The following is a 24,062-nucleotide window of genomic DNA, read 5'->3' as shown; positions in this document are numbered from 1 at the left end:
CACAAAAATAAACTCAAAATGGATTAAAGCTCTAAATATAAGACCAGAAACTATAAAACTCCTAGAGGAGAACAGAGGCAAAACGCTCTCCAACATAAATCTCAGCAAGATCCTCTATGACCCACCTCCCAGAATACTGGAAATAAAAGCAAAAATAAACAAATGGGACCTAATTAAACTTAAAAGCTTTTGCACAACAAAGGAAACTATAAGCAAGGTGAAAAGACAGCCTTCAGAATGGTAGAAAATAATAGCAAATGAAGAAACAGACAAAGGATTAATCTCAAAAATATACAAGCAACTCCTGCAGCTCAATTCCAGAAAAATAAATGACCCAATCAAAAAATGGGCCAAAGAACTAAACAGATATTTCTCCAAAGAAGACATACAGATGGTTAACAAACTCATGAAAAGATGCTCAACATCACTCATTATTAGAGAAATGCAAATCAAAACCTCAATGAGGTAGCATCCATTACACAACAGTCAGGATGGCTGCTATCCAAAAGTCTATGAGCAATAAATGCTGGAGAGGGTGTGGAGAAAAGGGAACCCTCTTACACTGTTGGTGGGAATGCAAACTAGTACAGCCACTATGGAGAACAATGTGGAGATTCCTTAAAAAACTGGAAATAGAACTGCCATATGACCCAGCAATCCCACTCCTAGGCATACACACCAAGGAAACCAGATCTGAAAGAGACACACATACCCCAATGTTCATTGCAGCACTGTTTATAATAGCCAGGACATGGAGGCAACCTAGATCCCATCAGCAGATGAATGGATAAGAAAGCTGTGATACACATACACTATGGAATATTACTCAGCCATTAAAAAGAATTCATTTGAATCAGTTCTAATGAGATGGATGAAACTGGAGCCCATTATACAGAGTGAAGTAAGCCAGAAAGATAAAGACCAATACAGTATACTAATGCATATATATGGAATTTTAAAAGATGGTAACAATAACCCTATGTGCAAAACAGAAAAAGAGACACAGATGTACAGAACAGACTTTTAGACTCTGTGGGAGAAGGCAAGGGTGGAATGTTCTGAGAGAATAGCCTTGAAAGAAGTATACTATCAAGGGTGAAACAGATCACCAGCCCAGGTTGGATGCATGAGACAAGTGCTCGGGCCTGGTGCACTGGGAAGACCCAGAGGGATGGGATGGAGAGGGAGGTGGGAGGGGGGATCAGGATGGGGAACACATGTAAATCCATGGCTGATTCAGGTCAATGTATGGCAAAAACCACTACAATATTTTAAAGTAATTAGCCTCCAACTAATAAAAAGAAATGGAAAAAAAAAGAAATGTGGGGGGAGATTGGCAAAGATGGCAGAGCAGGAAGATCCTGAGCTCACCTCCTCTCATGGGCACCCCAAAACTACAAAAATATACAGAAGAACCAGCAATGAAAAAAGCCAGAACCCACCAGAAAAGATCTTAAACAACTAAAGATATAAAGAAGAAACCACAAGGAGATGAGTAGGAGGGGTGAAGTGAAGTACCACACCCCCACATAAGCGACACACAAAGGCAAGAAAAATTGCAATTGCAGAGACTGTCCTCAAGAAGTGAGTTGTCTGAGCCCCACACTGGGCTCCCCAGCCTGATGGTCCTACAACAGGAAGATGAATCCCCAGAATGTTTGGCTTTGAAGGCCAGTGGGACTTACTTTCAGCTGCCCTAGGGGGCTGAGGAGATAGAAGCTTCACTCATGAAGAGGACATACAAAATCTCACATGCTCTGTACCCAGCATAGAAGCATTCATTTGAAAGAAGCCTGGGCCAGACCCACCTGCTGATCTCAAAGAGCCTCCCAGAGAGGCAGGAGGCACCTGGGGCTCACCCTGGGGCCATAAATACTGGTAGGAGCCATTTTGGGGAAATTGTTCTGCCACATAGACACTGGTGCTGGCAAGTGCCATTTTGGAATCTTCCCTCTGGTTTAGCATCATGACCCAGCCCCCTCCTACCTCCCAAGAGCCTGTAGGCACCAATACTTGCCCAAGGCCAAGCAGCTAACTGAATGGGGACATAGCCCTACCCACCAGCAGAGAGGCTGCTTTGAGATTCTCTGACTTCACAACACCCCTGTATACAGCCCTGTCTACCAGAGGACAAGGACTCAGCTCTAAACAGCATTGCACAGGCACTAGACCCAGGAATCCCAGGGCCCTACAATCAGAGAACAAAGAACTCAGCTCAAAACACCACTGGCAGGCACCAGTGCCAGAATCCCCAGCCCCACCCACCAGCAAGCCTGCTCTCATCAGACAAGCCTAACCATTAGGATGTGGATAAGAAACCCAGGACAATTTGACAGCCCCACAGCATGCAGACCCAGTCCACATACCAGTAGGTTAATGGTGGCTTAGCTTGGTAAAGAACCCGCCTGTCAATGCAGGTGATGCAAGAGACACAGGTTTGACCCCTGGGTCAGGAAGACTCCCTGCAGAAGAAAATGGCAACCTGCTTCTGTATTCTTGCTTAGAAAATTCCATGGATGGAGGAGCCTGGAGTGCTACAGTCTATGGGACTGCAAAGAGTTGGACACAACAGAGCACACATGCATACAACAGCACCAGCTAGGCCTGGCCCTGCCAACCCGTAGGCCTGCCCTAGCCTTGTGACCAGCCTCTTGCACCATGAGTGGACACCAGTCACAGGACTACCACAGGCCTATAGTCTGTGAACCAGCCCAGTCGTCATCAGGCCAGCACCAACCTGAGACCTGCTAGACTTCAGACCCGCCCACCAGTTAGCCTAGCCTAGGCTCAGCACCAGCCTCACCCACTGGTGGACAGACACCAGCCCCAGAATAACAGGAGCCCTGCAGATTGTGGACCCAACCCATCCAATTCTAAAAGGCCACCCCTGTTGCCCCAGCCTCAACAACCAGCAGGCCAACACAAGCTTCTGAATACCCCAGAACCCACAGCCTGCTGTGTCAGGAACCAGTCTCACTAACCAGTGGTCCCATACCAACTCTGGAATCCTTGGGCCCCTAGGCAGATCCCAGGACCTGACTCTGCTCACCTGGGCCAGCAAGTGACACAGCACCTGGCTTCACCTTCCAGTGGTCAGGCACCAATCCTTGGATCTCATGAACCCTGACTCCACCCACCAGTGAACAGCACTACCTCTGGAATGCTCCAGGGTTCCACAATCAGCCACTTCTTGGGATAGCATGGCCAACCAGCAACTGGCAGCCTCTGTACAAGGCAGGAACAATCAATCAATCTGACCGAGGTCAACCAAGACTACCATGTTGCCTACAGTAGTCAGCCCACAACAGAAAGACAAACAGCCCACATGGGGGGAAATCCTGAGGAATATAGCTCTAATGATGAGTGGGCAGTGTGTTGTTGGGACACATTGGACATCTCCTACAAAACATCATTTCTCCAAGGTCAGGAATTATAACCAACCTACCAGATACACAGAAATAAAAACAGCAAGTTAGGGACAAAAAATGGGGCAACAGAAGAACACGTTCCAAACTGCAGTGGAGATATATAATCTACTCAAGAAGGAGTTCAGGGTAATGATCAATAAGACGATCAGAGATTCTCTGGTGATCCAGTGGTTATGAACCTGTGCTTCCACTATAGAAGGCACGGGTTTGATTCCCGGTCAGGGAACTAAGATCACACACGCCACATGACTCAACTAGAAAAAAAAGAAAAAAGATGATCAAAGAACTTTGGAGAAGAATGGATACACTAAGCAAGAAGTTAGTAGTTTTTTACAAAGAATTGAAAAATATAAAGGACAACCAAACAGAGATGAAGAACATAATAACTGACATGAAAAATACACTAGAAGGAATCAAGAATAGACTAAATGAAATGCAGGAATGGATCACTGAGGTGGAAGACAGAGTAGCAGAAATCACTGATAAGGAACAGAAAAAAGCATGAAAAGAAATGAGGGCACTTTAAGAGACTCTGACAATCACATTATAGGGGTTCCAGGAGAAGAAGAGAATGATAAAGTGACAGAGAACGCATTGTAATTAAAATGTCAAACAATTAAAGAGAGATTAAAAGCAGCAAGGGAGAATTAACAAGTTACATGTAAGGAAATTCCCATTACACAATCAGCTGACTTTTCAACAGAAATTCTGCAGGACAGAAGAAACTGGCATGACACAGTTAAAAGTTTTTAAGTGATTGAAAGCAAAAATCAACAACCAAGAATGCTCTACTCACAAGGTTCTCAATCAGATTCGATACAGACATCAAATTTTACAGACAAGCAAAAGCTAAAAGACTTCAGCATCACCAAATCAGCTTTACAAGAAATAGTAAAGAGACTTCTCTAAGAGAAAAGAAAAAGCCACTACTAGAAATGGGAAAATTACAATGGAGAAAGCTCAGTGGTAAAGGTAAAACACAGTGAAGTTATTTTTTTTTAAGTGCTGCATTTATACAGAAGTCATATTGAGAGCAGCATTAAGACATACCTAAACGATTAAAATCCCTAAATGTCATTACTATTTGCCAGAACTGTAGCCTTGGGCCCTGAAGTGACTCTCAGACACGTCTGTGAGGCCATATGTATAAAAACCGTCCAGTTAAATGAACATAAATGTCACTGTTTCATGACTCATAAGGGTCATTCTCACCCTGTCCAGTTAACAAGTATTCCCTGGTAAAAAGCTCTGGAATAGACAACCCACTTTAATGCTACAGGAAAGACATTGTTCTCTTTTTTAGGAAAAGACTCAAAGCTATCCTTGTGATTTCTGAATTGAACACAAACCTCAGGATAGAGTATTATTAAAACACATTTATACCCACACTGTGTGTACCATCATGGGACAATCATATGACACACATGACTATCACAGATATACAAAAGCTCCCCTGGCTGTCTGTGCTTCACACCCTTCCCCCCTTCATCTGAAGACTGACAACCACCACCCATAGGAAAGATGTGGCTGCCCCAAAATGTTGCTAAGGGCATCACCGAGAGAGAGAAGGCTGCTAAAGTCAGAGTTACAGAGCACAGCATCACCCACCATTGGTTTTTCTCAACTCCTCCACCAGGCAGCGAGCTTCCTCTTGAACCCGGTCCTCAATGCTCCTCTTCCCCATCCCGAAATTCCGCAGGGTCATGAGGGAGAAGCGCCGGGTCTCCTTCCATATGTTCCCGTTGCTGAATACAACTCCTGATGGGAGGAGAAACAGAAGTAGGAGGGAGGTCTTAAGGAAGGAGGAGTGAACTGACACTTGGGAGACTGAGATGAGCAAACTTTGCTGGGGGGTTCTTGAAATTCCTATTTTTCACCCTGACCACCCCTATCCATTATCAAAGCTGAACATATGCAAATACACACCTACCATATCCCTTAGTAGTTCTTTCAATCACTGGGAAACTGCCTCTTCTAGAAAACTCCTCTCCCAAATCAATCAGAGCTTCCTTCACTGCTTCATATCCATGCAAGACTACTGTAGGCTTCATTCCAAAATACACAGTGAACACAGGGCCATAGACTTTTGAGAGCTGGGAATGGAAATGCATGTAATAGCAAAAGAAGTCAATACTTGATAATATATTGTGCCTGATACAGAATGTGTTATCATCCTACTATTATGTTTTTATTCTGCCACATAGCCTAAAATACTTCTCAATTCAATTCTTAAGTATGATGGTGATTGTTACAGTTTCCACTTATGGATGACCTGAGATCTTGGATAATGGTCCAAATAACTGGTACACAGATTATAATTAATCCTCAAATCAACACTTTCAGCAGGTTTATTTGCCCCACTATAAATAAGGAGACTGAGGTCAGGGAATTCTGGTGCATTTCCAGCATCCCAGGGCTAATATATAGAGGATTCCAATTTGAAGATCTTCATAATCATCCTCTGATCCTTGAGAGGAATGTAACAGTCCTCAAAGCCCAGCTTTAAACCATCAGCCAGCCAAATGTTTCAGAATCACTCACAGAGCAGTCCTTAAAATTCTGATTCTATAGCCCTATGATGAATACTAGAAATTTATCATTTCAAAAAATATATTCTGATAATTCCCAGCCTCGTTTGAGATCCACTGGTAAGACTAATACAGAAAGAGAGGCAACATCGTAGAGGTAGTGCTTGGAGAGACAGCATCTCATGGAAGAACAACATCTTGCACTCTGCAGCATTCACAGGGTACAGACAACAGCTTCCTGCAGATTCCTGAGTGATGACTTCTTTCTTTCAATCACTCATGCTTGTCCTCATCCCAGGTCAATTCCTCTATATCAGGCACAATGCCCTTTTGCAAAAAAGTTATATTTTCCTGACTCTCTGAACAAAACAGGCAGCTTACGTAGTATATGACTTCTGGAAGAAAATTTCAAATCACAAAATGCTGTTTACCTTCGGCCCCAAATCATAGCAAATGGCTGTGAAACAAAGGAGGGAGGCAACACTCCCAGCTTTAAATACTTTATTATTTTCATTTTACCATACAAAGAGCTAAGTGTTTCTCTATTCAGAAAACACATTCCTTTTTCCTCTATTTATGACAATGGTATACCTGAAAAGGCAAGAAAAGTGTCAAAATTTACAGGAAGTAATTTTCTTCACATTTACATATTTTGACAGTGTGCCCATAGAAATATACGTATTAGCTTCATAATTAGGCTTAACTTACTTACCATTTGCAAGACCCTGGAGAAGCATAAAATTTACTTACACTGGTTAAAGATTTGCTGATGTTCTTAACATCTAACTGTAGGATGTTTCCAAGAATCGGGAGAGGAGTGGGGCCAGGAGGGAGCTTCCCATTCCCAGAGCTCTGTTTCCAGAGTGAGAGGAGAAGCAGACAGGAGAGACAGAGCACCAGGGCCACAGCCAGATCCATTGACGCCGTCTCTTCTTACTCAGACGACTGTGAGCCTGAAAGCTTTTATAACAATCCCTGTCAATTCAGCTTGGGCCTCTCCAATATAAACAGACCAATCAATTACATCCACTTTGCACTCTATTCTGAGTAGACTTTATCCCAATAAGAAAAATAAATTGCACTTTAATCTTATTTTCTCTGTGTCCAATGATCACTCTGGAAATTCCAGTCTAGCTGGTTTAGTTGTACTGGGATTGGGCCCATAATTGCATGCCAAGTCAGTTCACTCATATCTGACTCTTTGTGACCTATGAACTGTAAGTCACCAGGCTCCTCTCTTCAGGGAATTCTCCAGGCAAGAATACTGGAGTGGGTTGCCAGGCCCTCCTCCAGGGGATCTTCCCAACCCAGGGATCAAATCCATGTCTCTTATGTCTCCTGCATTGGCAGAACAGTTCTTTACCACCTGGGAAGCCCTGGGATTGGGTCCAGGTGTGGCTAATTAAAAAAAAAAAAAAAAAAAGGCTCCTAACTGTGGATTCAAATCAATGACCAGTTGGAGATATCTCACACCGAGGATAATCAGTTTATCTTCAGTTCAGTTCAGTTCAGTTGCTCAGTCGTGTCTGACTCTTTGACCCCATGGACTGCAGCATGCCAGGCTTTCCTGTCCATTACCAGCTCCTGGACCTTGCTCAAACTCAAGTCCATCAAGTCAGTGATGCCACCCAACCATCTCATCCTCTGTCATCCCCTTCTCCTCCTGCCTTCAAACTTTCCCAGCATCAGGGTCTTTTCCAGTGAGTCAGTTCTTCACATCAAGTGGCCAAAGTACCGGAGTTTCAGCTTCAGCCTCACTCCTTCCAGTGAATATTCAGGACTGATTTCCTTTAGGATGAACTGGGTTGATCTCCTGGCATTCCAAGAAACTCTTAAGAGTCTTCTCCAATACCACAGTTCAAAGGCATCAGTCCTTCAGCACTCAGCTTTCTTTATGGTCCAACTCTCACATCCATACATGACTACTGGAAAAACCATAGCTTTGAATAGATGGACCTTTGTTGGCAAAGTAATGTCTCTTCTTATGTCTTTTTAATTTTATTTTTTTATGTTTATCTTGTAATACTATATCCAGCACCAGAATACTCTGTCCTTGAATTTGAAAGATTTTAAAATATTTTAATGTACTTACTGATATTACATTTGCCTATACATAAAATACGTAATGATGACATATTTAAGATCACTTAAAAATCAAAATGCAGTTACTGTGGTTCAGGCATCCAAAATGAAGCTACACAGTCATTATGAGTGTGTTTAGATAAGTTCCTGCATTACTGAGAACTTGAATTGCCAACTGTGTCAAACTCAACAACTCCACCAACCATTTCAAAACAGAATCTGCTACCAGGTACTTGCTACAATTTTGTTTTCAAAGTTCCCCACCCCTTTCATAACTATGTAACCATTTTGAACACACACCCCCCCCCACTCCAAAATTCTTGCTGACAAGTATCCTTACATCTTGTCATCTACAATTCTAATTCTTTTTAAATTTATTCTTAATTGAAGGCTAACTGCTTTTTAATATTGTTGGTTTCTGCCATACATCAATATGCATCAGCCATAAGTATACAAATAATTCTAATTCTTCACAAGAAATGTATGTACCCTTGCAGTTTTTTGCATTTATAAATTTCCTGTGTTGTAGTCTGGTGGAATACAATTTAACTGCTTCTTGGATCTGTGTCTCCTGGGCTGCAGTCATAACAAACCCCAATCAAATACCTCTTGGATTTCAACCAGATCGCCATTGTCATTAATACTAACATAATTCAAACATCTCAAAAGACCAAAGAGATATCAAGTAATTATATAAGTAAATGTACATGACTTTTACCTTGAAAGCTCAAGTCTACTCCACCAAAAATTAAACATTGGAAGGTAGAGATGGTAATTTTGTAATTTTCAGTATGGGAAAGGAAGATTCTGGGTGATTAGAAATGGCCAGTGTCCTAAAGGTTGTATTAGGTTGGTGCAAACAAAATTGTGGTTTTGGACCATGAATTTTAAATCCTTATAACTAGCCTCAAACACCTTTTTATTTAGAAACCATTACAATCAACACATTTTTTTGCCAATGAGAAATAAGTTTGTTTATTCCTGTAGTATAAAAATCCATGCTTTGAGCTTCATTGAACTCTTGGAAAGCGTTTTCTGCATCCTGGTTATGGAAGCAGTTTCCCTGAAAAAAGCTGTCCAAATACTTGAAGAAGCAGTAGTCAGTTGGCAACAGGTCAGGTGAATATGGCGGACAAGGTAAAACTTGGCAGCCCAATTTGTTCAACTTTTGAAGTGTTCGTTGTACAACATGTGGTAAGGCATTGTCGTGGAGAACTGGGCCCTTTCTGTTAACTAATGTTGGATAAGGGAGTTGCAGTTTTGAGTGCATCTCATTGATTTGCTTAGCATACTTCTCAGATGTAATGGTTTCACTGGGATTCAGAAAGCTGTAGTGGATCAGCAGACCACCAAACAGTGACCATGACCTTTTTTTGGTGTAAGTTTGGCTTTAGGAAGTGTTTCAGAGCTTCTACTTGGTCCAAACACTGAGCTGGTCATTGCCAGTTCTCATACAAAATCCACTTTTCATTGCATGTTATAATCTGATCAAGGAATGCTTCACTGCTGTTGTGTAGTTCTGAAGGCTAAAATGGTAAAGAATTCACCTACAGTGCAGGAGAGCCAGGTTCAACTCCTGGATCAGGAAGATCCCCTAAAAAGGAAATGGCAACCCACTCCAGTATTGTTGCCTAGAGAATTCCATGGACACGTGAGTCTGGCGGGATATAGTCCATGGGGTTGCAAAGAGTTGGTCATGACAGCGAATATAAATAGAATGGAACAGAACAGAATAACAGAAGCTGACACTTCAAAACGACATTTTTTTATTTTCAGTCAGCCTACGAGGCACCCAATTATAGAGCTTTTTCACCTTTCCAGTTTGCTTCAAATGCCAAATGACCATAGAATTGTCAATGTTGAGTTCTTCAGCATCTTCTCGTGTAGTTTTAACAGGATCAGCTTTGACGATCCTCTCAGTTGGTCATTGTCAATTTCTGATGGCTGGCCACTGTGCTTTTCATCTTCAAGACTTGTCTTGTTTGCAAAACTTCTCAAACCACCACTGCACTGTACATTTGTTAGCAGTTCCTAAGCCAAATTCGTTGTTGATGTTGTGAGTTGTCTCTGCTGCTATACCACCCATTTTGAACTCAAAGAGAAAATCATTTGAATTTGCTTTTTCTCTAACATCATTTCCCTAGTCTAAAATAAAAATAAAATAAACACAAGTGATAAGTCATTGGCAAAAAACACAAAGCAAGAAATGTGCATTAAAATGATGTATAACATAACAGGGGCTTCCCTGGTGGCTCAGATGTAAAGAATCTGCCTGCAACACAGGAGACCCAAGTTTGATTCCCCACATTTAAGAATTTATTCCAGTATCAAATGGCAAAGTTACTTTTGCACCAACCTAATAATTAATAAGACTCAGATTTAAACCAGATAAGGCAATGGCACCCCACTCCAGTACTCTTGCCTGGAAAACCCCATGGACATTCTCCAAAGAAGACATACAGATGGCTAACAAACACATGAAAAGATGCTCAACATCACTCATTATTAGAGAAATTCAAATCAAAACCACAATGAGGTACCATTACACGCCAGTAATGGTATCCAAAAAGTCTACAAGCAATAAATGCTGGAGAGGGTGTGGAGAAAAGGGAACTCTCTTACACTGTTGGTGGGAATGCAAACTAGTACAGCCACTATGGAAAACAGTGTGAAGATTTCTTAAAAAACTGGAAATAGAACTGCCATATGACCCAACAATACCACTTCTGGGCATACATACTGAGGAAACCAGATCTGAAAGAGACACGTGCACCCCAATGTTCATCGCAGCACTGTTTATAATAGCCAGGACATGGAAGCAACCTAGATGCCCATCAGCAGATGAATGGATAAGGAAGCTGTGGTACATATATACCATGGAATATTACTCAGCCATTAAAAAGAATCCATTTGAATCAGTTCTAATGAGATGGATGAAACTGGAGCCCATTATACAGAGTGAGGTGAGCCAGAAAGATAAAGAACATTACAGTATACTAACACATATATACGGAATTTAGAAAGATGGTAATGATAACCCTATATGCAAAACAGAAAAAGAGACCCAGAAGTACAGAACAGACTTTTGAACTCTGTGGGAGAAGGTGAGGGTGGGATGTTTTGAAAGAATAGCATGTATATTATCTATAGTGAAACAGATCACCAGCCCAGGTGGGATGCATGAGACAAGTGCTCGGGCCTGGTGCACTGGGAAGACCCAGAGGAATCGCATGAAGAGGGAGGTGGGAGGGGGGATCGGGATGGAGAATACGTGTAACTCTATGGCTGATTCATATCAATGTATGAAAAAACCCACTGGAAAAAAAAATAGAAGCATTAAAAGCATTTGGAAAAAAAAAAAGAAAACCCCATGGACAGAGGAGCCTGGTAGGCTGCAGTCCATGGGGTCGGTAAGAGTTGGACACGACTGATCGACTTCACTTTCGCTTTTCACTTTCACGCATTGGAGAAGGAAATGGCAACCCACTCCAGTATTCTCGCCTGGAAAATCCCAGGGACGGCGGAGCCTGCTGCGTTGCTGTCTATGGAATCGCACAGAGTCGGACACTACTGAAGTGACGCAGCAGCAGCAGCAGCAGGATTTAAACTGAGATCTTCTGATGTCCACTGTGATGCTCTCTCATATATACCACAGTTGCCTCAAGAATATTTCAGAAAAACAAAATCAAACCCTCCAAATGTTACTCTGAATATGCACCTGATTGTTCACAAAATAATAGGCTTCACAATATACAGATGTCCCTGAACTCCAAGGGAAAAGTCTCACAGATTCTCGAGAGAAGAAATCAAAAATAGGGATTCTCCCCTGTCCCTCACCAAAGAGATAAAACTTACTCAGTCAACTGAGGGAAGAGCCAATTTCTGAGAACTTAGTGGGGAAGGCTTGAGAAATTATGGCTCAAGCCTCCCAGTTGCCTCGAGATACAACTGCTTCTGTTGCCTTTTGAAGTCTTTCTTCATCAGAATAAGAAAAAAATGAAATGAAGTATACACAGTGTTAACCAAAATTTTAGAAAAGACCTGACTGAAATAAAATGATGTTTATTGGGGTTTTGTTAAGACTGTGGCATGAGACAGACTCAAGAAGCAGTTGAATGGTGCCCCACTGGACTGCAAAATGGGTGAGGCTTATAACGGCAAAACCTGCAAAATTACATGAGTGTTTTAAGAAGTATAATTGGATCTGGCAAGTAAGGGTTCCTATTAAATATGGATAAACTGGGGTCCAAAATGGCTGCATAGTTGAAAGGGGAGACCTTGAGACTACAAGAGTGAAGCTGGCAGGTGTTGCTCTGAATAGGGTTAGACCTGTCTTTGGATCTAGGCCAGGTCAAAGAAATGTCAGGTTTTCAGTGGTGCAAAGACACGTCTGAGACCAGATTCCCAATGACTGCCTGACTCCATTTATGTACAATGATTACTCCATTATAATTTCAATCTGTGATCAACAGCAGGGAAGGGAGATTGTACACAGAACAACAGGTATGGATTTGGTGGGGAATGGGAGGCAGAGACTTCGTTAAACAGACCCACAGTACCAGTACATGTAGACCTGAACAGGCGATGACAGTTAGTGGTCATGAAGATCTAAATATCACTGGAAAGGTTAACACTAGAACACTAATGACAATGCTTCGCAAACAGAAGTTCTACAACATACATTTATATGTTCAAAACTGATTAGTGAAGTTATTCCTAAGCTCTTTTAGTAAGAAAAAAATAAGTGTTTGTCAAGACCTAATTACAAAATATTTTATTCCTAAAAAAAAAATGCTTTATTCCTCAGGTTTACATGAGTTCATGTAACAGAGAATTTAACACCATTTTATCTCTTATGATTCTCTCAATTACCTTTCCCAAAGATAAAATTATTTCCCTTTTTATGATGGGCCTTCGAGATTCAGTTCCTGTGCCAAGGACACAGCACCTGCAGGTTATAGAGCTAAGCCTGGAATTCATATCTCCTGAGTCAGGCATGCCTCCCTGTAAGCAAACACTCAGTTCACCAGGGTCACCACACTTACTGCATATGTACCATGATTCAATATTCTGACTCATCCTAGTCAATGACTTTCCACATATATCAAGTGAGTTAATGATTACTGCACCAGTTCATTTAAATCAGAGTCAGACAAGTTTAATTTTGTAACCTTCATACTCTAGCAAGTCATTAGATGATTGGATGGCATCACTGACTGAGTGTACATGAGTTTGAGCAAACTCCTGGAGATGGAGAAGGACAGGAAAGCCTGGCATGCTGCAGTCCATGGCGTCGGAAAGAGTCGGACACAACTTAGCAACTGAACAACAAGACTCAGGGTAACCTTTATTTCCTACAAAAAGAAGCAGTAATTTGTTACCTACCTCACACAGCCCTATGCCCTAAAAGACAAGCCAGCTAAAATCGGGTGAAATATGTTCAATCACTTGTTTTAGAGCAGCTGTTTTAATTTTTTGAGAAATCAGTGTGAGTGTGATTGAACTTCACGGAGTCACAGAGTCAGACACAACTTAGTGACTGAACAACAAAGTGCCTGCTCTGCTCCACTTTCCTTCTGATGAAGCTCATTGCTTTTCATAGAATGAAAGAGTCAAAGATAATTTAAATACTGAAGGAATTTCTGAGATCAGTTAGTCTAATTTACTTTTCTGATGAGCAGTTAATTACAGTGAGACAAAGTGTCCTCATTGCCTCAGTACAAGGCCTTGCATTAGAATTCCATTCTTCCAGCTCCCAGTTGAGTGACATCTCACATTAAGTAACATTCCTGCTGCTGTCCAAATGATCAGCTTTAAGATCTTCATTGTCATACAGCAATACAAACCTGACTTCAGCTATAATTGTGGATGCACATCTTTCTTTTTAATTAATAGAATTTATTTTATGGTAATTATAAATAAAACAACTACAAACATTCATGTGCAGATTTTTATGCAAACATAAGTTTTCAACTCATTGGTATACCAAGGAATGTGATTACTGAATCATATGGTAAACATGTGTTTAGTTTTCTAAGAAACCTGTCAACTGTCTTCCAAAGTGGCTGTACTGCTTGCATTCCCACCAACAATGACTGAGAGTCCCTGTTGCTCCACATCCTTGCCAATATTTGGTTTTGTCAATGGTCTGAAATTTGGCCATTCTGTAGTGGTATCTAATTGCTGTTTTCTTCTGCAAGTGTCTAATGATATATGATGTTGAGCATTTTTCACATGCTTATTTGCCATGTCTATATATTCTTGCATTTTTAGGGTGGCTCCTATTATTTTTATTTTTATTGAATTATAGTTGATAAACAATGTTGTATTAGTTTCTGGTGTACAGCAAAATGATTCGGAGAGAGACATATATCTTTTTCATACACTTTTCCATTATGGTTACAGGGTATTGAAAATAATTCCCTGTGCTATACAGTAGGACCTTGTTATTCATCTGTATTATACAGATATATTAGTTTGTACCTGCTAATCTCAAACTACTGATTTATCCCTCCACCACACCCTTTCCCATTTGGTTTGCTTTTTATGTGCCTGTTTCTGATTTGCCCATTTTAAAATCAGATTGTTATATTTATATTGTTGAGTTTTAAGAGTTCTTTGTGCATTTTGGATTATGATCCTTCATCAGATACATCTTTTGCAAATAATTTCCCCACTCAATGGTTTCTATTGACAGAACATTTAGCAGAGCAGAAGTGGCTAAATTTAATGCAATTCAAATTACTCTTTTCTTTCCTTGGATTCTACCTGTAAGTGATACACATAAAAATCATTGTCAAAATCAAGAACATCCAGTATTTTTTCTTATATTATCTTCTGTAAGTTTTATAGTTTTGCATTTTACACATAGGTCTATGATTCATTTGAATTAACATCTGTGAAGGTTACAAGATAATTTGTGTGTGTGCATGTGTTTGAGTGAGAGACTACTTAGTAATTGCAGAAGCATTTGTTGAGAAGACTAGCCTTCTCCATTGAATTGCTTTGCTCCTTTGTCAAAGATCAGTTGACTGTATCTGTCTACCTATTAATATTTCTGGACTCTTTTTTCCATTAAATCATTTGTCTCTGTTTTCATCAATACCACTCTGTCTTGATCATGGTAGCTTTGCAATCAGTCTTGAAATCAGAGAGAGTCAGTGCTCTGACTTTGCTCTCCTTTTTTAATATTGTGTTGACTATTCTGGGTCTTTAACCTCTTCATGTACACTTAAGAATCTTACTGTCAATATCTCAAAAAATCATCCTGAAATTTTGATTGGGATCACATTGAATCTATAGACTAAACTGGGGAGAACTGAAATCTAAACTGTATTGAATCTTCCTATTGATAGATGTGGAATGTATTTCCATTTTTTAAAAATCTTTTTAGTTTTCTCCATCAGAGGTTTAGAGTTTTCCTCAAATAGAACATACAAATTTTGTCAGATTTCTATCTAAGTGCTTAATTTTTGTTTTAATGTAGATAATATTGTGTTTTTAATGTCAAATTCCAACTGTTCATTGCTAATATTGTTATTGTTCAGTCACTAAGTCACGTCTGACTCCGTACCCTGATGAACTGCAGCATGCCAGGCCTCCATGTCCCTCACTATCTCCCAGAGTTTGCCCAAGTTCATGTCCATTGCTAGTATATAGGAAAGCAACTGACTATTGCTTGTTCCCTACCGTATGTGGGAACATGCTAAAATTGCCTCTTAGTTGTTTTTTCATTCTTTGGGATTTTCTACATAATCACATCATTGTCAAACAAAGATAGTTTCATTTCTTCCTTCCCAATCTGTGTAAATGTTATTTCTTCTTTCTTTTCTTATTGCATTTAGCTAGGTCTTCCAGTTCAATACTAAATGGGAATAATTAGAAGGGACATCATGTCTCATATCTATCTTAGCAGGAAAGCTTCCAGTCTCTCACCATTAACAATGATGTTAGCTGTGAATTTCTGTAAATTTTCTTTATCAAGTTGAGGAAGCTGCTCCTCCATTCTTGGTCTGCTTAGAGTTTTTAAATCACAAGTGGTTTTAGATGTTCTCAGATGATTTTTATACATCTGTCAATATACAATCATGGGACTTCTCTTTAAACTGTTGATGTAATAGGGTACATTGATTTTCACATGGGATACATTAATTGATTTCATAATTTCCATACCTCAAATATGTCTTACTTGGGCCCAGTGTACAATTCCTTTTCTACACTACTGGATTTGATTTGCTAATATTATGCTGAGACTTCTTGCATCTAAGTTTATGAGGAATATTGGTCTGTACTTTTCCTCTTCTGTAATGTCTTTGTCTGATTTTGGAATTAGATTAATGCTAGCCTCATAAAATGATTGAGTAAGAATTTCCTTTACTACTATATTCTGGAAGAGATTATAGACAATTGGTATAAATTATTCCTTGACTATTTCATAGAATTCACCTGTGAACCAAAGTCTTGGATTTTTCTCATCTGAAATATAATAATTATTGATTCAGTTCATTTAATAGATAAATACCTATTTGGACTATATTTCTTCTTGCATGTACTTTTTAAATTGTTTTATTGTGGTAAGAACACTTAACATGAGATATAACCTTATAACTCATTTTTAAGGTACAATGCAGTTCTGGTAACTATAGACATACTTCTATACAGTAGATATCTAGAACATACTCATTTTGCATTGTGCGCATGCATGCTCAGTCGTGTCCGACTCTTTGAGACTCCATGGACTATAGCCTGCCAGGCTTCTCTGTCCATAGAATTTTCCAGGCAAGAGTACTGGAGAGGGTTGCCATTTCCTTCTCCAGGGGATCTTCCCAACCCAGGGATCAAACCCATGCTTCTTGCATCTCCTGCATTAACAGGCAATTCTTTACCAGCTCAGCCAGCAAGGAAGCCCTCACCTTGTGTTACTGAAATCTTATATCTGTTGATTAACAACTGCCCCTTTGTCTTACTCTCTAGGATTTAGCAAACATCATTCAGTTCTTTGATTATATGAATTTCATTATTTTAGATGCTTCATATAAATGGAATTATGCAGTGATTATACTCCATAGTTGTCTAAGTTCACTCAGCCTAATTGGTCAATGTTCATTCAAGTTATCAAGTACTGCAGCATATTCTATTTCTTAAGGTTGAATAATATTCCATTGTATGTATATCCCATTGTTTCCATTCATCCACTGATTGACATTTAGGATTCTTCACATATTGACTGCTATGAATAATGCCAAAACTAACATGGAAGTGTAGTATCTCTTCAATATCCTAATTTCAGTTCTTTAGGTAAATAGCCAGGAGTGACATTGCTGGTTATATGGTAATCCTACTTTTAATTTCTGATCAGTCACTATTCCATTTTCCATAGAAGCTGCATCATTTTGCATTTCTAGTACACAAGGGTTTCAATTTCTTCACACTCCTGCCAACACTCCCTTTCTTTTTTAAAATATCCAGCCCAACAGGTGTAAGGATATATCTCACTGTGGTTTTGATTTACCTTGCCCTGATGTGTAGTGATGTTGAGCACCTTTTTGTATACTTGTTGGCTAATGTTATGTTTATTTAAGAGATGGCTCTTCTAGCTCTTTGCCCATTTTGAAACTGGGTTCATGGATTTTTACTATTGAGTTGTAAGAGTTCCTACATATTTTGGATATTAACCTCTCATGAGATATGATTTACAGATATTTTCTCCATTTTATATGTTGCCTTTTCACCTTATTGATTATTCCCTTTGCTTTGTAGCTTTTCATTTTTATATAGTTCCACTAGTCTAATTTTTCTTTTTCTGCCTGTGTTTTTAGTGTCTTATCCATGAAATCATCATCAAAACTCAGATCATGAAGCTTACACCCTATATTTTCTTCCAAAAGTGTTATAGGTTCAGGTCTTACAATTAATCTTTAACCCCTTCTTAGTTGATTTTTATATCTAGTGTAACATAAGACTCCAATTTCATTCTTTTCAACAGTTGTATCTATTTCTCCAGCTTTATTTGTAGAAAAGACTGCTCTTTTGTGTAGTCTTGGCATACTAATTAAGGTTCAAGTGACTCTATTAGCTAGGATTTATTTCTGGACTTTATACAATGTCATTGCACTGTTTATGTGTATCTTTACATCAGTGCAATACTGATTAATTGCTATAGCTCCATAATATAATATATTAGAATTTTGAAATTAGGAAGTGTGATGCCTCCAGCTCTGTTGTTTTCTTTTTAAAAAAATTTATTGCATTATAGTTGATTTATCAGTACTCTTGCCTGGAGAATCCCATGGACGGAGGAGCCTGGTAGGCTGCAGTCCATGGGGTCGCTAAGGGTCGGACATGACTGAAGTGACTTAGCAGCAGCAGCAGTTGATTTATAATGTTGTGTTTAATTTTTGCTGCACAGCAAAGTGACTCAGTTATATATATATTCTCTTCTATTATGGTTTATCACAGGATATTGACTATAGTCCCCTGTGCTATACAGTAGGAACATATTGTTTATCCATCCTAAATATAATAGTTTACACCTGCTAATCCCAAACTTCCAATCCTTCCCTCCCCTACCCACCCTCTCCCTTGGCAACCTTAAATCTGTTCTCTGTATCTGTGGGTTTATTTTGTAGATATCTTCATTTGTGTTTTATTTTAGATTCCACAGGTAAGTGATATTGTATGGTATTTGCCTTTCTCTTTCTGACTTCACTTAGTATGATAATCTCTAGTTGCAATCCATATTGCTGGAAATTGCATTTTATTTGGTTCCTTTTTATGCATGAGTATTATTCCATTGTATATATGTACCTCATCTTCTTGATCCATTCCTCTGTTGATGGACATTTTTTTGTTTCCATGTTTTAGCTATTGTGACTAGTGTTGCTGAGAACATAGTGGGTGCATGTTTCTTTTTAGATTAGAGCTTTGTCTGAATATATGTCCATAAGTGGAATCACTGGATCACATGGTTATTCTATTTTTAGTTTTTTGAGAAACTTTCATACTATTTTCCATAGTGGCTGTACCAATTCATATTTTCATCACCAGTGTAAGCTGATTCCCTTTTCTCCACAACCCTCTCCAGCATTTATTATTTGTAGACTTCCTAATGATAGCTATTCTGACCTTTGTGAGATGCTACCTTATTTGATTTCCATTACTAAAATAATTAGCAACATGAAACATGTTTCATTTGTCTATAAGACATTTGTATGTCTTCTTTGGTAAAATGTCTATTTAGGTCATTACGTCATTTGTCCATTTTCCAATTGGGCCATTTGTTTTTTACTGCTGAGTTGTATGAGCTTGTATATTTTCAAAAGTAAGCTCTTTCCAGTTGTACTGTTTGCAAATATTTTCTCCCAATCTATAGTTTGCCTTTTCATTGTGTCTATGGTTTCCTTTGATGGGGAATACGTGTAACTATATGGCTGATTCATGTCAATGTATGATAAAACCCACTGAAATGTTGTAAAGTGATTGGCCTCCAACTAATAAAATAATATTTAAAAAATAAAAAATAAAAAAAAAAAATTATTGTTAGGGTTTTAATAGATACTGCATTGAAACATAGTTGGCCTTAGTACTATGGACATTTTAACAACATTAATTCTTTCAATCTATGAACACAGATGTCTTTTCATTTGCTCATCTTTTTAAATTTCTTTCAGCAACTTTTATATTGTTTAGTGTACAAGTCATTCATGTCCTTAGTTGAGTTACTCATAAGTTTTTCTTTTTTGTGCTGCTATAAATGATATTACTTTTTAATTTACAGTTTATTATTAATGGGTAGAAATGAAAATGTTTTCTGCATTGAAATTGAATTCATTTATTAGATCTAACAGGGCTTTTTGTATGGAATCTTTATGATTTTTTCATATAACATCATGTGATCTGTGAATAAATATCATTTTATTTCTTCCACCTGATTTGAATGACTTTTACTTCTTTTTCTTGCCTAATTTCTCTAGTCAGCCCTTTAAGTAGTACATTGGACATCAGTAATGAGAGTGAGTATATTTACTCCATCCATATCTTCAAGAGAGAGAGCTTCTTCTAGAGAGAGCTTTCTGCTTTTCACCATTAAGATCTTAGCTATCACTTTTCATGTGGCCTTTGTCACTCCTAGTTTGTTGAGTGTTTTTATAGTGAAAGGATACTCCTAATGGGCAGCTGAATTTTTTCTGCTAGAATTATATCGAAGATATTCACATCCATCATCATAAGGAATACTAACTAACCTGTAGTTTTCTTTACTGGGCAGCATCTTTGCCAGACTTGGGTACCACAGAATTTCTGGCCTCAAAAAAAAAATGAATATTGAAGTGTTCCCTCCTCTCACATTTTGAAAGAGTTTGAAAAGGATTAACATTAATTCTTCTACATTTAAGTATTTAAAATTCACCAATGAAACTAAGTGGTCCCTGGCTTTTCTTTGTCAGGAGGCTATTGATTACTGATTCAATCTCTTACTGATTCAAACTCACTGTATGTCTTTTCTGACTTTCTTCAATGGCATATAATTGGTCATAATAGTCTCTTATGATCCTTTTATACCATGGTAATGCTGTACAGGTTTCTCTTTATGATTTTATTTATTTGAGTCTTACTTTTCTCTTAGTCTAGATAAAGATACATCCTTTTTTTTTTCTTTCCTAATATAAGTATTGCATGTGATCTATTTCCCTCTTTGCCTCTTCTCAGCAAGAGGTAACAGTTGCAGCTACATAGATGGACCTAAAAGTGATCATACTAAGCAAAGGAAGTCAGAAAGAGAAGGACAAATACTGTATGATATCATTTATATGTGGAATTTAAAATATTGCACAAATGAACTTATTTACAAAACAGACTCACAGACATAGAAAACAGTCTTGTGGTTGCCAAGGGGAAGAAAGGTAGGAGAGGGATGGATTGGGAGTTTGAGACTAGCAGATGCAAACTATTAAACATAGGAAGGATAAACAAGGTCTTACTGTATAGCACAGGAGACTATATGCAATATCCTGTGATAAACCATGATGGAAAAGAATATGAAAAAGAACCTGTACATATGCATAACTGAATCACATGACTTTACAGCAGAAAGTAACACAAGGCTGCAAATTCAACTATGTGGTTGTGGTGGTGTAGTCTCCAAGTCATGTCCAACCTTTTGCAACCCTGTGGACTGCAGTCCACCAGGCTCCTCTGTCCATTAGATTTTCCAGGCAAAAATATTTCTTCTTCCAAGGGATCTTCCCAATCCAGGGACTGAACCCATGTCTCCTCACTGCAGGTGGTTTCTTTACTGTTGAACCATCAGGGAAGTCATTTCTATCCATTTACTTTCAGCCTGTGAGTGTCCTCATATCTAAGATTTTATTTTTTCTTTCAGGATTCTGAGGATATGTTCTATTTTCTCTCCAGTCAGTTTCTGCTCTAAAATTTACTGACAGTTTTGTGGGGTTCTTTGTATATGACAAGCTATCATCTATGACTGCTCTCACTGTCATGGTCATTGATTTTTGACAATTTAATTATTGTGTGTCTCAGCATGGATTTCTTTGATTTTTAAATCTGAGGTTCTTTATACACCCAGGATTTTTATGTCCACTTCTTCCCCAGATTTGGAAGATTTTCTGACATTGTTACTTTGAATAAGATTTTTAGTCCTTTCTCTTTCTCTCTTCTCCTCCTAGACTCCTGTATTATTATATTGGCCCATTTCATGGTGTCCCATAAATCTCTTAATCTTTCTTTTCTTTTTCCTGGTCTTTCTTTCACTCCCCTGATTGACTGAATAATCTCCAGTAATATATATATATTTGAGTTCACTGATCACTTCTCCTTGATCCAGTCTGCTGTGAACCCTCTAATGATGTCTTAGGTTCAATTACTACATTCTTTAATTATCTGACTTCTGTTTGGTACCTTTAAATTTTCTTTTGTTGAAATTTCTGCTTCATTTCTTTATTGTTCTCCTGAAACCAGTAATGATTTTTGTGGCTATTCTGAAATATATTTTTGTTAAATCATGTATCTTCTGCTTCTTCATTTTTTTGACACTCTGCATTGGTGTTTGCACATTACACCAACAGTCAGTTCTCCCAATCTACAGTAACCAGTCTCATGTAGGTGAAGAACCTCACCAACCAGCTCAGTCAAAGATTCTGAAGGTCTCAAACTTGCATGCTAGTGCAGCCTGCTTTTCTGTTCTAGCTTTCACCAGGTTTCAAGAGTATATTGAGTCCTATCAATGTTCCAAGACAAGCAAGATATTGAGTTCCTCATTCCAGTCCCCCCCAAAAGCTGTTATCCTTTGGAATGCCAAATGTACTGGCATATAATTAGGAGAAACATCACGACCTTTAAGCACCTTTTCTTCCATTTTGTACATGCACTATGCACAAAAAAGGGAGAATCTGAGAACTGACTCATCAAATTATGCCTTTTATTTTGAACATGCAAAGGAGAAGGCTCTCCATTGGTATACACTAACCATCTTGCTATATTTGGTACTGATTACATAATAATACTCAATAATAGACAAGTATTAGCATATGTGATGGCCAATACAAATGTTACAGAATATGGAGAATAGAAGATACATTTCTGCAGTGAAACAGCACAATGAGATGAGAGGTCAGAGAAGGAATTCTCAGGAAAACTGAAGGGGAAGAGATGAGTGATGCCCCGATGAGAGGCAGTTGAAGCCAGATGATCTAACATTCCTCACACAGGAATGAAGCAGAGCTCATAAGAAGGCGGCACAGAAACTAATCCACTGGCAGCTGGGGTGGTGTCAATATCCTTTGGGTCAACCACAAATTTCAAGGCAAATTTTTGTAAAATTGTGGTCAGGAATAAAAACAGTTCCATGCAGACCAGGCTCTCTCCCACACAAATCCATTTCCCTGGAAACAAGAAACACAGAGAGTACATACACTCCTTGTATATGTATAGAACATTGTGTTTCTGGCTGTCGGAAAGAGACTATGCATTTGATGAATGTTTCAGTGAATGGAAGGAAGGCAGAATGGCTGGATAGACAGATGAACAAAGGGTAGACATACATGCTATCCACTTAAATCTTATCTTAACAGGTATCCTTCTTTCAACAAACATTTACTGAGCATCAGCACTATACCACATACTTCATTAAGTATTCTCATACTATGGCTGCAATTTGATATTTTCAAGTTCAATCTTTTTCTAGAAACACACATATATTCATTCTATTTTCTGTTCCTAATCTGATGGTCCAACATGTTTCTTTCCATTCTCCACAGCCTCTGTTCTCTGCTCTAAGTATATTTACTCTTCATCAACCTTGAAGTTTCAAAGATTTATAACAGTTTCTTTTGTCTAAGATGCACTTTTCTTACATTTTCAGAATGTAGCTCAAACTTTATTTCTGAATTTGAAAGAACTGGGTCACCTCTCCAAGCTCCAGTAATCTAGCCCAACAATGATGATGTATTGAGGGGAGGGAAAGTGTATGGGCACTGTGATCGTTGCCCCTCATCATGGACAAAAAAGCACTTTCACCATCCTTACTTTGGGAATGAAAATTCCAACTGATACCCAAAAGGTATCCTGCTCTCTGAAGTGATGAAGAAAATAAACTTGTGTTACCTACTGAGAAAACCATAAAGTACTCACTCTTCTTAGAGTGACTGAGTTGCCACTCTCATCCAGGAAGTGGCCAGGGTCAGATATCTCTGGGTTGGGGAATTCTTTGCCATCATGTAGCACAGAAGTCAGCAACGTTAATACATCTGTGCCCTGGAAAGAACAGATGAACATAAACTGAACTACACAGAAGTCCTGGAGCTGGACAAATGTTGCAAACCATTTAGTCCAGTTTTATGATTTATAGATGAGGAATCCTAGGCCTAAAGAAGGGCTGTGGCATTTTGAGCAAGACAGCAGCAGACAGAGCAAGTAATAAACAAAAATAAATTAAAGATGAGTGGTGTCAGGAATCCTCTGGTCCTTATTAATTCCTGAATATTCAGGAATTAAGAGGAGAGGCACGCCT

General features: G+C 38.8%; 1 protein-coding gene and 1 pseudogene across 1 annotated transcript in view; both read right to left on the bottom strand.

The window, feature by feature from the left end:
• LOC136158237 (cytochrome P450 2C19-like) overlaps positions 1-23,768 on the bottom strand; it is a 54,306-nt gene extending 30,538 nt beyond the window's left edge. The window contains exons 1-4 of the mRNA XM_065920015.1: positions 23,657-23,768; positions 6,707-6,916; positions 5,359-5,521; positions 5,037-5,186 (exon numbers count right to left, since the gene is read on the bottom strand). Of these exons, the coding sequence (XP_065776087.1) occupies positions 5,037-5,186; positions 5,359-5,521; positions 6,707-6,874 (481 nt within the window). The 5' untranslated portion in view covers positions 6,875-6,916; positions 23,657-23,768. The remainder of the gene's footprint in view (positions 1-5,036; positions 5,187-5,358; positions 5,522-6,706; positions 6,917-23,656) is intronic.
• LOC136157278 (cytochrome P450 2C9-like) overlaps positions 22,754-24,062 on the bottom strand; it is a 32,571-nt pseudogene continuing 31,262 nt past the window's right edge.

Source organism: Muntiacus reevesi, chromosome 2 (genome assembly GCF_963930625.1).
Source record: "Muntiacus reevesi chromosome 2, mMunRee1.1, whole genome shotgun sequence".
NCBI lineage: Eukaryota > Metazoa > Chordata > Mammalia > Artiodactyla > Cervidae > Muntiacus > Muntiacus reevesi.
This window is presented reverse-complemented; position numbering and strand designations above follow the sequence as displayed.